The sequence below is a fragment of the Halichoerus grypus genome, chromosome 5 (assembly GCF_964656455.1).
Source record: "Halichoerus grypus chromosome 5, mHalGry1.hap1.1, whole genome shotgun sequence".
Taxonomy (NCBI): Eukaryota; Metazoa; Chordata; class Mammalia; order Carnivora; family Phocidae; genus Halichoerus; species Halichoerus grypus.
Window position 1 is genome coordinate 168,523,252 of NC_135716.1, and position 14,032 is coordinate 168,537,283.

Here is a 14,032-nt window from a genome sequence, read left to right on the forward strand (position 1 = left end):
CTTCGGAAGCAGAGAAGGGTTTCCACTGAGACACAGGTAAGGGGAGATGAATCGGAGGCCTCTCCTCTCAGAAGTCAGAGGAAACTTGCACAGATGCGAAGTTGGTCATCTCATGGCCCTGCTTTAACCTCTTTCTGGCTTCTTGCTGCTCAGATTAAAATCAGACTCCGCAGATTAAAATCAGACTCGAGGCCCTGCAGGATGGAGCCGGGTCCATCCGACCTGCTCCGACCCACCGCACAGCGCCCTGCGTTCGATGCTGCCTTCCCACTCCCCGGGTGCCCCCGTACTTCCTACCTCTGAGCCTTTGCACTCGCTGTTCCCGCTGCCTGGAATGGTGTGTCACACAGGTCTGCTCCCCATCTCCAGTGCCCCCCCCGTCACTCTCATATGTCCCCTGCCTGTGGCCTCCCAAGCACCGAGCTCCGTCCGCACGCCGGCCCCACCCTGCCACTGGCCTGGAAGCCCCACGGGGGCGGAGACCTTGTCTGTCTTGTCAAAGCTGCAGCTGCGGCACCTTGCCCACTGCCCGGCAGAGATGGTTAATGGCAAAGCCTGGAGGGTTCTGGAACGGTGGCCTGGGCAATGAGCCCCATGACCTGTGAAGGTCTGGGGCAGGGCCTGAGAACTTGCATTTCTAACAAGCTCCTGTTGCTGCCCGTGCCCCAGACCCAGCTTCCATACTCTGAGAACCACGGATCTAATGATTGCCCAATGCTGGATCATTCTGTGGGCCAAAGCAGAACCTCCCGCCCCAGGTCTCAGGGGAACTCCCAAGGGAATAGTGACTGGTGGCAAGGGGCTCCTGAGGGTCAGGGCAGGAGGGTCTGGGTGTCTCCTGGCAGGGAGACAGCCACACCCCTGATGATTGCAAGGTTGGCCAATAAATCCAAAGCCTTGGGAAAGGGAAGTTGAGGTGTGGGCGTGCATGCGTGTGCATGCGCCTGTTTCAATGGAGGGGTAGGGAGAGGTCAGGGAAGGCTTCCTGGAGGAGGTGACATTGAGGGCAGCCTTGAGGAGTTTAGTAGGCATACCTGGGGGGCAGAGGACAGTCCAGGCAAGAGGGGCAGGGATGGAAATGCATGGAGGTATGTGAGAACATGGGCAATTCTAGATTGGTTTCCAAAGGAAAGAATCTCTGGGCTATTTGCATGCTTTTCTGGGTTGAGTTTTACCATTCTCTAAAACACTGAAGGCTTCTGGGAGACAGATCTCAGTTACCATTCTTTACACTTATACCAGGGAGGGCTCATAATTTGTTGTCCAAATTGGGACACTTTTGAGAGCAAAGGGGGCATTGTTAATTAATATGCTGGAACAACAGGTTTAAAAACTAAACTGTCATAAGCAAATGTCATGAGCAGGATGAGGGCCACCCTAGATTTGGGGTCATTTACGTGAGGAGGGGAGAGGAAGGGTGTGGTGGGGGAACCACTGTGGGCATCTACCCAGAGGCCAGGAACAACTGTTTGACCTAAGCCTCAGTTTCCCGCTCTGTAAATCTCTGCCTGCCGTGCCTCCCTGCCAGAGTTGTAGGAAGGATTCACCAGGTATGTCCTGAAGAGGAAAGATGAACGGGACCTCCCCCACTAGCCACCCGCCCCCCCACCGCCCACCGCCCCTGCAAGCAGAGGGCCTCTGCTAGATTCTGGGCAAGCTCCCAGCATCTTCCTTAAGCCCCACACCTGCCTGAGCAGCGCGAAGGGTGGGGGGCGGCCCCATCTGCCCCCCACCAACCAGGCCAGCCCCTGGAAGCCCTTGGATCTTTACCCCAGTTTCCCAATTTCATAGATTCAGGGCTAACAGCAAAATGCTTGCTCAATGTGAAAAGCGGAAAATGTTCAGATTTATCGCTTTGAGATTTTGGGTTGTCTCCTGGGCCTGGTTGATGTAGTTTCCTCCAAGTTTCAGAGCATTTTTGTTTAAAAAGAAGGATTTTTGACACCAGCGTTTTCTAGTTTACAGAGAGCGTTCACATAATAGCAGTAACAATCATTACTATATGTATTGAGTTACTACACTGGGGAGCTCAATTAACCCTCGAAATCACCCTCCCTTTCCACAGCGACAGGCAGAGGCTCAGAGAGGTTAAGGGGCTTGCCCAAGGTCACACAGCCCAGGGAAAGGGCAGGTCATGGTTTCAGTCAGTCTGTGCTCACCCTCTCCGGTTCTGCCTTTCTTATCTTCAACTTGACCTAATGCACGCAGATTTGCAGATCTACAGTGGGTGAGGACAAAACAGAACAAAAACCAGAGGCTGTTGTGGAAAAGAGAGGCTGGAATGAGTATAAAAATAACCAGGTATGTCCAAGGGAACCCTCACCCCCCCAAACAATGTATTTTGTGCTAAGATTATTTTTGTAATGATGCAGGTGGGGGAGGGTCCAGTGGGGCAGGGAGTCCGTGATCAGAGGACTGGTTTTCTAGGTTCTAGGACTGAACTGTCCAAAATGGCGCCCAGGGACCACATATGGCTATTGAAATTTAATTAAAATGAAATAAAATTTTAAATTTAGATCCTCAGTTGCACTTGCCACATTTTAAGTGTTCACTATCCACCTGTGGCCACCCTATTGGACAGCACAGAGATAGAGTATTTCCATCACCACAGAAAGTTCTACCGGACAGCATTGTGCTAAGGCACCCGCAAGCCTGCTCCTGTCTGGTCCACACTGTGTTGGGGGGCGGGCAGCCGCTGAGGCAGGTGACAGCTGCCTCTGCCACCAAAGCAAGATGCCATCCCAACAGCTGAGCCCCTCCACTCGGGGGACGTTATGACTTCATGGATGCAAATAATTTTTTTTAAGATTTATTTGAGACAGAGAGAGAGAGAGCACGAGCAGGAGGGGCAGAGGGAGAGGGAGAGAATCTCAACCAGACTCCATGCTGAGCGTGAGCCTGACACGGGGCTCGATCTCACCACGCTGAGATCAGGACCTGAGCTGAAACCAAGAGTCGGAAGCTTAACCGACTGCGCCACCCAGTCGCCCCTCCATGGATGCAAATAAAGAGCAGAAACCAAAGGAGCGGGCATTAGCTGAGGCCTTGCTCTTCAGTGTGGTCTGAGGCCCGGCAGCATCAGCATCTCCTGGGAGCTTGTTAGAAGCACAGTAGCTCAGGCTCCGCGCCTGATCCGCTGAATATGAATTTGCATTTTAACAAGATCCCCAGGTGATTCAGGTGCACATTCAAGTTTGAAAAGCTCTGTCTTAAGAGACAGGAGGAGCAAGATCAAAATATTGTTCCAAATATAGGGAACCAAACAGATATTTTTAGATATAAAAAAATAGCATTAGCACCCCCATTAGCGTGTGATTAAGCTTTAGTCACAGAGGGCTGAGCATCTCTGTGCCACATAATCAACGAGCATATTTCCAAAGACAGAGCCCAAGTGGGGTAGCTGGGACGAGCTGGCCCTTCCCCATCTCCAGCACCTTCGCAAACCTCGAAGAGATCCCCTCCCCAAAGCAAAGGAGGCAGAACTGAGATTCACATCGTGGGTCTCAAGGATGTTGCCTTTAAATCAGATTTTCTGTTTTTGCTTTTCTTTCCAGTGCATTTGGTTTTTGAACTTTGCAAATTGCCAAAGACACAATGTGATGTACAAAGCATCTAAACAAACGCAGTCGTTTAAAAGGAAGCATCTGGAGAAGGACTCTGTCCTGCTTCTCAGGGGTGTGGTGCTCGGCAGGCCTCAGTGCCTGGAGCCAGGTGCTAATAAAGCTTTCTGGGCAGGAACCAGCATCACGCCCCTCCGTGAAGAAAACAGGTGCAAAAGGGGGTTCCATCCGACGAGACTTCAAAAGAGACTGGCAACATGCTGACCCTTGGTGGGGGAAGGAGGGTCTGTTGCCAGGACTGGTTCCAGAACCGGGATTCTGTGGCTCCTCCTTCCCAGAGGATGACTCATCCCTTAATTTCTCTCTCCTCTCAGCCTACCTTGGGTCTTACTTATTTTTATCCCTGGAATGGAATTAACTTTGCCAAAAGGATGATATTTCTCCACCTGCAAGGGCCCTCCTGGAGGATGAATTTTGAAATGTTCACTTTTACAACTTGCCCCCAGCGATAATGCAGAAGACAGAAGCCTGGTGGCAGGAGAGGGGGGCACAGCAACATGGGCCCAGCGGGGGAGCCCGGGGCCTTGGGGAACTGCCAAGTGGCTTTGCAACGGAGAGACATGCCCCGAGTTGACTCTGAGGAGCTGAACGAGAGGGGAGAGAGGAATGGTCAAGGATGCTTTCATAACTCTCTTTATAATACTGAAAAGAATCAAAGCAGAACCTGCGAACAGTCCTGCTGTTTTGCCTTCACCAGCGCGTGGCTTCATTATTTTGGTAGCAAACCTCGTTTTCTTCTCCGGGGACCAGCCTGTGGGGCATTGCGCGGGGTCCTGGTGGGTCTGTCAGTCAAGATGCCCCACCTTCCACCTGCTGGGAGCACGTGACCCAGGCTAGGCCAATGGGAAGCCCGCTTCTTTGAAGGGGGACCGTGGGCTCTGGAAAGGTTTGAAGTCCCCTGTCCTGATGGGGGTACTGGGGAGACTGCCCCCTTGGTTCCTGCAGCTTGGATTCCCGGCCACATCCTCTTCCTAGTCCTTCCTTTGGTCTGACTGTTCACTCTCCTGAGATCCCATGAGTCACCGCAAGGCATTTCAATATGTTCTTTTTTTTCTTCCTTCCTTCCATTTTTTTTTTTTTTTTTTGCTTAAGTTAGACAGAGTTGTTTTCTATTATTTGTAACTGAGAGCCCAAACTGTCACAAACCCAAATGCCCAGAAATAGGGGCTTAGATCCAGAAAGCATGCTACAGCACACAACGGAACACTCCACAACCAGGTACAGTGATAAATGTGTATTTGTTGACATGGAAAGATCTTCACAATATATAGTTAAGAGCAAAAGCAGATTACAGTAGAACAGGACGCGTAGTATGACACCATGTTTGCAAAATATATTCTGTACATTCATAGAAAAAGATCTAGAAGAAAATATAACAGTATTCATTCTGGAGGGTAGAATGGTGGATGGTTTTTCTTCCTGCTTAGCATAAAGATCTTCCTCGCCCTTCCCACAATGCTTGTACAGTGGGTTTTTGTTTTGTTTTGTTTTTTAAATGCGCACAGACAAGTCTCCAGAGCCTGTCAAGAGTGAAGTGATTTCCTGGGTTCAAGCAGGGACTTACTCACCAAACACCAGGGCGCCTGCCATGGGGACGGCTCACGCATAGCTCTGACCACTGCTTAAGAAGATGCTGGAAGCATCTATGTCTCCAGAATAAGGAAGAAGCACTTCCTGCACTGTCAGGGCGCCAGGGGATCCTGCTTATTCTCACAGCAACGTTGGGAGGTGGAGGTTCCTCCCTCTGTTTGATGGAAGAGTGGCCTGAGGGGTGAGGTGACCTACCTGGGGTCCCACTGTGGGGACGTAAAGCCAGGTCACTTGGCCTAGGCTCCAATACCTCAGGGACTACTCAAGTTCTTAACAGCCAAACTGAAGTGGCTGAGCATGCGGGAAGGCTCAGAATTACCCTGTGTGGTCAGCTGTGGGAAGAGCTGCCTGAACACCTTGCTCTGCATAATGGCCTCAAGGTTTTGGGCCCCTGGGTGGGTGCGGGGAGAGTGGGTTTGTGGGATACTCCTCCCGCTGCTCCTTCTTATCTTCTAGGCCTCAGCTTGAAAGTCTTCTGCTCAGAGAGGCTCTCCCTGACGCCCTCAGATCAGCCCTGGCCACTAGTGTCTCGGCCCCACATCTCCTCTGTGGCACTTCATACGGCTCGCACTCATGTTACTTATCTGTCCCTTTACTTTATGGTCTATCTTTCCCCCACTTGGCTGTACGCTCCCTGAGGGCAGGGCCTATGACTGTTTCACTCCCGGCTGTGTCCCTGGCATCTAGCCCAGTGTCTTGTCTCCTACGGGCACTCAGCACGCATCTGCTGAACGCGAACAGATGGACACGGGGTCGTGAGCAAACTGTGGGGACTGGGCTCACCTCTGCCTCTGCCTGGCTTCATGACCACAGGCAAGCTGCTGGCCCTCTCTGGGCCTCTTCCAAGCCTTGACTGAAGTATAAATATGTGCCTCCATTTAAAGGATTGGCTTCACCCTTCCTGAATTTGTAAGACCAATTTAAGGGAAGGCAATAGAAGTTGGAGTCTAAACTTACGTTAAATCAACTGCTGGTTGATTATTTTTTTGGGTGATAACATTGCCACGGTTTTCCCAGGAGTCACTGATGTGTAATGAACCCAATCGTATTTCTTATTCAATAAACTGTTTTATTGTAGGCTTACAGATTTTTCCATTACAATAATGAAAATGGCACTAGTGATTCGTTAACACCTAGGCCCAAATCAAAAGGGAATGCCTCCTCAAATTATAAGGTAAATGCCACGTAGTTGAACGTATAGTAAATGTTGGGCAAAAGGCATTTAAAATATAGAAAATGGGGTCAAGGTTTCTGTGTGCAAACATTTTAAGGTTTAGTTTATCAAGATGATGCTGCTTTCGAAAGCACATGATTTTGAAACTATATTTATAATTTGTGATAAAACACAACTGCAGAGAAAAGGCAAAATCAAGCAAAACAAATGAACAGAAAACTCCCCAAATGAGAGGAAGTGAATCAAAGGCATGGAGACAATATGCAAACCTCCATTCACTGGGCCCTGGAATGGCAAGTGAGTGGGTTTCATAGAAATTCTCCATAGAAAGGAAAGTCTGGGCCTGGGGTGACATCGCTGCATCTCCAAGTCCTGTCTCCTCACAGAGGAAAAGAAGTTGCTTGTCCGACACATCTGCCCTGGGTCTGCCTGGAATGGGTCCTATGTTCCCAATCCCTTTGAGAACAGTCCCAAATCCTGAAAAGGCAAGGCACCCCTCCGGGGTCCTGGGCGCGGCAGGGAGACGGGTCAGAGTCAGCCCCCAGCCCTGCTGGAGCTGTCCGAGTGGTTCACCGGGAGGGGGTGGGCCTCTGTGTTGAACACCCAGTCTTCCAGGGAGAGCATGTCATCTTCAGAGAACAGAAGATAGAGATACCTGTGCCCCCGGGGCGGGGAGGGAAGCAGGACACAGCTGGTCAGGGCTCTGGGGAACAGGGGACCGTTGGCAACCCATCTCGGAGGCCTCTGCAACACGGCCTGTGGCTAAGGGTGCAGGGAGGTTTGAGATCCCAAGTCTACTTGCAGCACTGGTCCCAGGGAAGGAGCTGTGGATGCTGAGGACAGCACTGAGATTTGGGGCAGTCAGACCTGGTTTAAGGCTGGCTCTGCCCCTGCCCTCCCTCTGTTGCTTCCTACCCATCGGGCTTCACTCAGGTACTTTTGCCACCTGTAGGAGAGGCCGGCCAGGCCCCCTTATGGCCTAGATTCTTCTTTCTTTTCACGGTGTCCTGAGTACTGCACCCGTCCAAACTCTTGGGCTGCTCCCTGATGTGCCCCCCAGGAGACTCTAGACTCAAGCAGATGTTAGGGCACTAAAATGAACAGGGAGTTGTGACTCCAGAACTCCAGCTTCCCAAGCCAAAGAACAGACCATTCCAACCCACTGTAAAGGGTTAAGCACAGGGGGACGGCTTTGCTGAACAGCAAGGAAACAGGGTGGCTTGACTTCTACCCCAAGAAAGCGAGGGAATAGCGCAGTAGCAAAACTGTCGAGGGAAGATCAACAGCAGTGACCATCGTCACCATCATTCCTGCCATTTTATAGAAGAGGACATGGTTTCAGAGAACCAAGGGATCCTAGGAGACAGGTTACAGAAGCTAAATTAGCACACCACTAGTACTTGGAGGTGGGGTGCTGTCTGGTCTTTCCCTGAGGGGAGAAACTGGCCTGGCCCGAGTGGCACCCTGGGGATGTAACCCTGGGGACCCCAGGCCCCCCACCCCTCGTGGGCCCCCTGTGATGGCAGAACCTGACTGTCGGTGAAGGGAGGGACTGCTGACCCCACGCCTCACCCTCCTCCTCCCTCCATTCCTAAGAAAGTCCCAGTCCCTCTGGAAAGAACAACGGCCAAGCCCCAACTCACTTTAGTGTCTCCGCTAGAAAGAAAGTCTGCTGCTTGTTGTCGTGGTTGGGGATGCTACTGTACACATCTTGGATCCCGGAGAAACCAGCTTCTGTTCGACAGTATTTCTCCAAGGCCTGAAGAAAAGCGGGGCAGCTTTGGTCCGGGGAGAAGAGAGGCCCCCCCAAGACTCGTGCCTGCCCAGGTTGTGAACAGGCAGGCCCCGGACCACTTGGCATTTGTGGAAGCACAAAGCCAAATTCTTGTCTCAGGGCTCAGCCGCCCTGCCCCCGGGGCCGAGAACTTCGTCCCAGCAGGCTGCTGGCTCGAGCTCTTCTCCTGGTCTGAACTTAGGGGATGTTCTTTTGGCCCTTCAGGGAACAAGGCTGATCTGACAGACTCACCCACAGCGGTGGACAGAGGAAGGCAGTGGAGGGCTGGGATTTGGGGACTAGACTTAGCACACCCCACGGAGTCCCTGTGGAGATACGGTCCCTCGTCCAGAGGTAAGAGGGCCAAGTGCTGTCTGCCTTTTGTATATAAATGCCATTTTTACACACTGAGGGACCCGGGAGCTGGGCCCAGGAGCACAAAACTCTTGGCTTTCACTGACCAAGAACTAGGGGCTTCAGGGGAGCAGGGGGATTCTGGCCAATGAACCATGTATGTGAACCTGAGTGGGCCTGTGCCCTGCCTGAGTGTGGGTGAGGTTCTTTTCCCCAGGACAGTCTATGGCTCTGAGAGCAGGGGGCCCTAGGGGAAGCTGGGAAGCGGGGCGGACAGAGGAGGTTTAGCATCCCTCAGGAGACATCCTTCTGGACTCTCCATACCTGCCTTTGACACCTACCCCACAGAGAGCCAGGAGGTTTCCTGCTGGGTGGTTGGGAACAAGCAGGCTAGTGGAGGAGGCGCGGGGGGTGGGGAGCAGAGCCCAGAGACAGGTGGGGGCCACCCAGGGCTGGGCTGGCTTTGGGCAGAGGAGGGAGGTGATCCGCCAGCCTGGCAGATTTTTTTTCTGTTTGAGAGGAGAAATCTAAAGCCATCTTCTCTGGCTTGGGGTCAGAAAGCAGTGACCGCATGTGCTCTGGGCCCCTCTGGCTCCTGCCCTGCCTTTAGCCCTCTAAGTTTGCTGGCCCCGGAGCCTGGGCCCCAAAGGCTGTGGGCGCCCAGAACCCTCTTCATAAGTTCCCGGCCTGCTTTGGCCCAGCCGGGGACTCTTGGCTCTGCAACCACACCTTGACCCTTTGCACTTGGAACCTTAGCCAGACGTCAGCCTGCTGTGACCTTCCTCCCCATGCCTGAGCTAGGGCGCTTTGGAGGCGGACTGAATTCTCAGGGCCCCCGCCCCGCGCACTCACCATCACCACCTCCCAGCCCCACTCCCTGTACACGGGGTCGTGGGTCTGTCGCCACAAGTACATGTAACTCTCCACCACCTCGGGCCGCAGGATGTAGTAGCTCTCGCTCAGCTGTGTGGCCACGGCCTCTCTGCCGGAGTTAAACCAGAAGGCCTCGGGCCCCAGTTTGGTATCTGTGGGGAGAACCAACCAGAGGGCTGGGTCAGACCTCCCACCCCCGCTTTTCAGGACCCAGCTGCCCCAGGAGCGCGCTCAGTGGCCGGAAGCACTGGCAGGGTGACTGGCACAGGCTGGGCCCTGCCTGCGCCACCAAGGCTGGCAAATGCCCGGCTTCCCTCTTGGCCTAGGCAGGCCAAAGCAAGACCCTTGAGGCCTCGAGCGTTTTGCAGTTTTAGAATCTCAGAGTCCAGATGAACTATCCAGCAATCTGGGGAGAAAAAGGTGTGGGCGATGTTCCCCAACTGTGTTTTGAGACATAAACTCTGCAAGATGTTAACCAGCCAAGAAAGAATTTCAGGTTTAAAAGACATTTGGGGAAGAGTGGGTCAAATAAAATGAAATTGCCTCCTGTCTGCGAGACTTATCAGATCCTTTAACATGCTGATATGCGGTGATGCTTCTCCACGGACCCCTTTCTTAGGGAACTGCTTTTCGCACCTCCCAGAACCAGCCTTCCAGAGCTGACAGGCTGGGACGCTGCTGAGGTGGAGATGGGGGGAAAGCTGCCCAGAAGGCACATACTCAGGCAGAGGCAGCTAGATAAAGAGGGCCTGATGAGGTCTGAGGGTTTTTTTTTGTTTTTTGTTTTTTTCTTTAAAGGTTATTATTTATTTATTTGAGAGAGAGTACATGTGAGAGAGAGGGGAGGAGGAAGAGAGAGATAGAGAAAGAGAGAACGGGCAGAGGGAGAAGCAGGCTCCCCGCTGGACGACGTGGGGCTCGATCCTGACCTGAGCCAAAGGCAGACACTTAACCGACTGAGCCATCCAGGCTCCCCAAGTTTTGTTTTTGTCAGTTTGGTTTGTTTGTTTTTGGACAATTTGGTGCCATTCCTATTTGCTGGAGGACCATAATTATAACCACTGCTACAGCCACTACTTCTGATTTCAAGGGCTGTGCTGGGTGCTTTAGATACATTTATTTTGATCCTTAACAAATGTTGTTTGTTTTTGTTTCCTGTTTTTTTGCTAAGGTAGATGTTAGTGTCCCTCTCTCAGGCATATGGAAGCTGAGATCAGAGAGGCTAAGTAATTTGTCCAAGGTAACACAGCAAGCTGTGACTGAGCTGGGATGTGACCCTGGATCTGTCTGATGCCCTTTCCCTGGACTGTGCTCTCTCTCTTTCCCTCCTGGGTCCGAGACTCTAGGCCCTGAGTTTAGGCCAGAGGGGTCAGCTCCTCCACCCTTTGGCGCCTGCACACCCTGTCTGAGTCAGTCAAGTGCCGGGCTCTGGCCCTAAGTGTGCCTTCCTTCTTCCCATCAGGTCAGGACCCTGAGAGGCCCTGGGTTGTTTTTCCTCAAGAGACGACTGGAGCTTTGCAGGACATTCTACTCTTCCATGGAGGGCTTCACAGAAGGGCTGTGCTGGGTGCCATTAGCCAGACCCTGGCCCCCTCGAGTTCTCAGATGCTTGCACTCCTGGCTGCTAGCAAACAGCCGTTTTGCCCAAGCTGCTGATGGGGTGGGGGCACGAGCGGCCGCCATGGCTGTCCGTGGACAGGCGGGCTGGCTGGAACCACATGCTCTATTAAGTGGATGTCTTTTATGGTCTGGGTTGATTGTCCCAGACAAATAATGAGCTTTTTATTATTCCTGGGATTTCCTATCTGTTTATGGCTCTGGCTCTTTGAGGGGAATCGCAGACCCGTTGTAAGGACCCCTTGTGAATTGCTGGCTTCATGAAAACAGCTCTGGGAGACCTGGACTCGGCTGGAGGGGTCACAGACACCTTTCAAGCTAACACATGCCTTCTGTGCTGGGGCTGAGGACGGCCGGCAATGTGCTTTCTATGGGACCCTCTATCTCATCCCGGGAGACCCGTGTTATTGTTCCCATTGAACCGATGAGAAAACAGAGGCCATCCCACTGGCGAGTGGCAGACTGGCACTTGAGCCAGGTTTATGGCAAATCTTAGGTCCTTTCCTCCAAGACTGGGATTACACTCAGAGCAGTGGGCACCTCTCAGGGCCCTGGGGGGAGGGCTCTTTCTGAGGGGCACTGTTTAGAGAGGCAGCACACAAGAAGGAGCTGGGTATCAGAAGACCTGGGTTCTAGCCCTGGCTTAGCTACTCACGCGCAGTGTGACTTTGGTGAAGTCACTTCCCCGCTCTGGGCTGACTTAGTTTCCCCACGTGTAAGACAAGGCTCATGTTCTCTAATGTGACTCCTGACTCTAGCATTTGATAATTCTGCAACGAGTGTTAGGTGGGGATGGTCAAGAAGCTCTCGAGCTTTCTGGTGGTCTTGGTTCAAAGAGGGTGGTAAACGGGGTGGTGCCAGAGGTGGTAAGACCCCATAAATGGAGGGGTGCTGGGGAGGAAAGGCAGAGGTGCACTCAGGGGTAAGGGCTCAGGGAGAAGGGATCTGCTAGGCTCAAGAAGCCTGGAGGACCCTCTGCTCTGTGCCCCTCACATGGGACCTTGGCCAAGTCCTCTCTGGGCCTCAGTTTATCTGTGTTGTGAGGTTCAGCAATGATACAAGGTCAAGTGTTGAACACTTAGCACAGGTGCTTGATACATCACCCCTATTTTCCTTTTAACTAAGGGTACAGTCTCAGTGCGTAGACGGCACATCCCTCATACAAAATCTACGTAACTTCCAAGGCAAGACTGCCCTAAGACCGTGTGTTCCCTTCCCTCACTGCCGCTCTGCTGGTTTTTCTAGTCCTTCCTGGTGTCTAGCCTCAGTCTCTCCTGCTGCCCCTTCCCCTTGCAGGGTTACCTGAGCGGGCGTATGATTCGTGGCACGTCTTGGTGATCTGGGCTGCGAGCTCTCGGTAGTGGGCCCTCTTTTCTTCCTTGGCATCCTCAGCGCCGAGGGCGATCATGCCCCCAGAGAAACAGGCCAGGTGCCCCATCTTGTGGTCCAGAATCCCCCCTCGCCACTCGGCAATGTAGGTCAGCCCCCCAGGAGAGACATTCAGCAAGTAGGTCTCTATTGCCTGGGAGCAAGGTGGGAGTTGGGCAGGGGGGAGGGGCGTAGGAGGGGGACAGAGAAGGGAGGGGGAGAGGATGGAAAAATGAACATTTTGCAGACAGCAGCGAACACAGCTCTGCTGAGCCCTCCATCCCAGGCAAAGGAGGTCCTTGGCCTCCGCTGGCGGCTGGTGGTGGTCCCTAATGGGGCCGGTAGGAGGTTCTGCCACTCACCTGACTGAAGCCTGGTGCCTGCTGGGGGCTTGGACACAAGGCAGCTCCCTGGAGTGAGTCTCTTATTTAGACTTTTTAAAAATATATTTTATTTGTAAGTAATTTCTGCACCCAATGTGAGGCTCAAACTCACAATCCTGAGATCAATGAGAGATACATTCTCTCCCAACTGAGCCAGCCAGGCACCCCTCTTATTTAAGCTTTTATGTCTTTTATGTATAAAGATTTAAAAAAAATCTTTATAAAATCTTATCCATCCTCCACAATGTCCTCTGTTAGGGAATCTTAACCTGGAGCCCAGCTGGCCTGTGGATGGGCTCCAGGGGGTCCAGAGGCCACTCAAATTGTATGTGACACTCTCCTGTATGTGCATTTCCATGGGAAGAGGGTCCATATATTTTATCTGGTCCTCAAAAGGGACCCACAGAAAGTTAAGAGCTGCTCTCTACAAGCCCTTATCATACACCTTCTTATTTAATGCCCATGACAAGCCAGGCACATGCCCTCTACAGACAAAAGGGTTGAGTGGCTCATCCCAGGTCACCCAGCCACGCTGGGATTTTGACAGGGACCCCCCCATGCCCAAACTGGGCATCTTCTACTACCTGACGGCGGCTCCTTCTGGTAGCAAGGGGCTTTGAGAGCCCCCCGTCCCCAGCTTCCATGGGAGATGATACTGCCGGTAAAGACTCCAAGGAAGTTGGGGGACAGGTGTCAGGCCACGGTGCCCCCCCTCCCTGCCGTTAGTCCCCAGGGGCCCTGGAGACAGAGGTGATGGCACTGCTTGTGGCTCCTGGTCCAGGGCCGGGCCTCTGGGGCCCTGGCCAGACCTCTTCCTGCATTCTTGTCCCTCCAATCTATTCTCCAGGGCTGGTCCTGGACCTCCGCTCTCTGTAAATAACAGACCAGTTTAACGTGATGCCAGAGACATGGCTCCCAGGAGCAGATTCCTCGGGTTCAAATCCCACCTCTGTCAGTTCCAAGCTGTGTGACATTGGGCGGGTTCTATGGGCTCTCTGTGCCTTGACTGCCAAGTAAATGCATGAAATGGGGGTACGAGCATGAACCACCTCACAGGGTTGTGAGGATCAACGGGCTGTGTGTGCACAGCTCAGCATACTTGCTGGCGCAGCATCCTCAGTGCACGTTGGCTACCACAGTTCCGCTCCAGTCTGTCCCCGGCCCCAGCCTCTTTCCAGTCACACCCCTCTCCTCCCATCGAGTATTCGAGTTTTCCATGAGCGGGGGCTCGGGGCAGGGGATGAAGCCCCTGAAGACACACAGCCTGGACCCTGCCTCG

General features: G+C 52.9%; 1 protein-coding gene across 4 annotated transcripts in view; it reads right to left on the reverse strand.

Moving 5' to 3' along the window:
- The window catches only part of MAN1C1 (mannosidase alpha class 1C member 1), a 149,812-nt gene that overhangs the window by 6,982 nt on the left and 128,798 nt on the right, over window positions 1-14,032 (reverse strand). For 3 of the 4 annotated variants that reach the window (XR_004924409.2, XM_036114882.2, XM_036114898.2), the window contains 4 exons: window positions 12,305-12,524; window positions 9,365-9,537; window positions 8,028-8,143; window positions 2,160-2,218 (listed from right to left, as the gene is read on the reverse strand). Coding sequence is in view for 3 of the 4 variants with exons in the window: in XM_036114882.2 (XP_035970775.2) it covers window positions 2,160-2,218; window positions 8,028-8,143; window positions 9,365-9,537; window positions 12,305-12,524 (568 nt within the window). In the remaining variant the exon portion in view is untranslated. Of the gene's footprint in view, window positions 1-2,159; window positions 2,219-4,839; window positions 7,040-8,027; window positions 8,144-9,364; window positions 9,538-12,304; window positions 12,525-14,032 lie in introns of those variants that run through there. The other variant, XM_036114890.2, reaches the window with a different exon arrangement.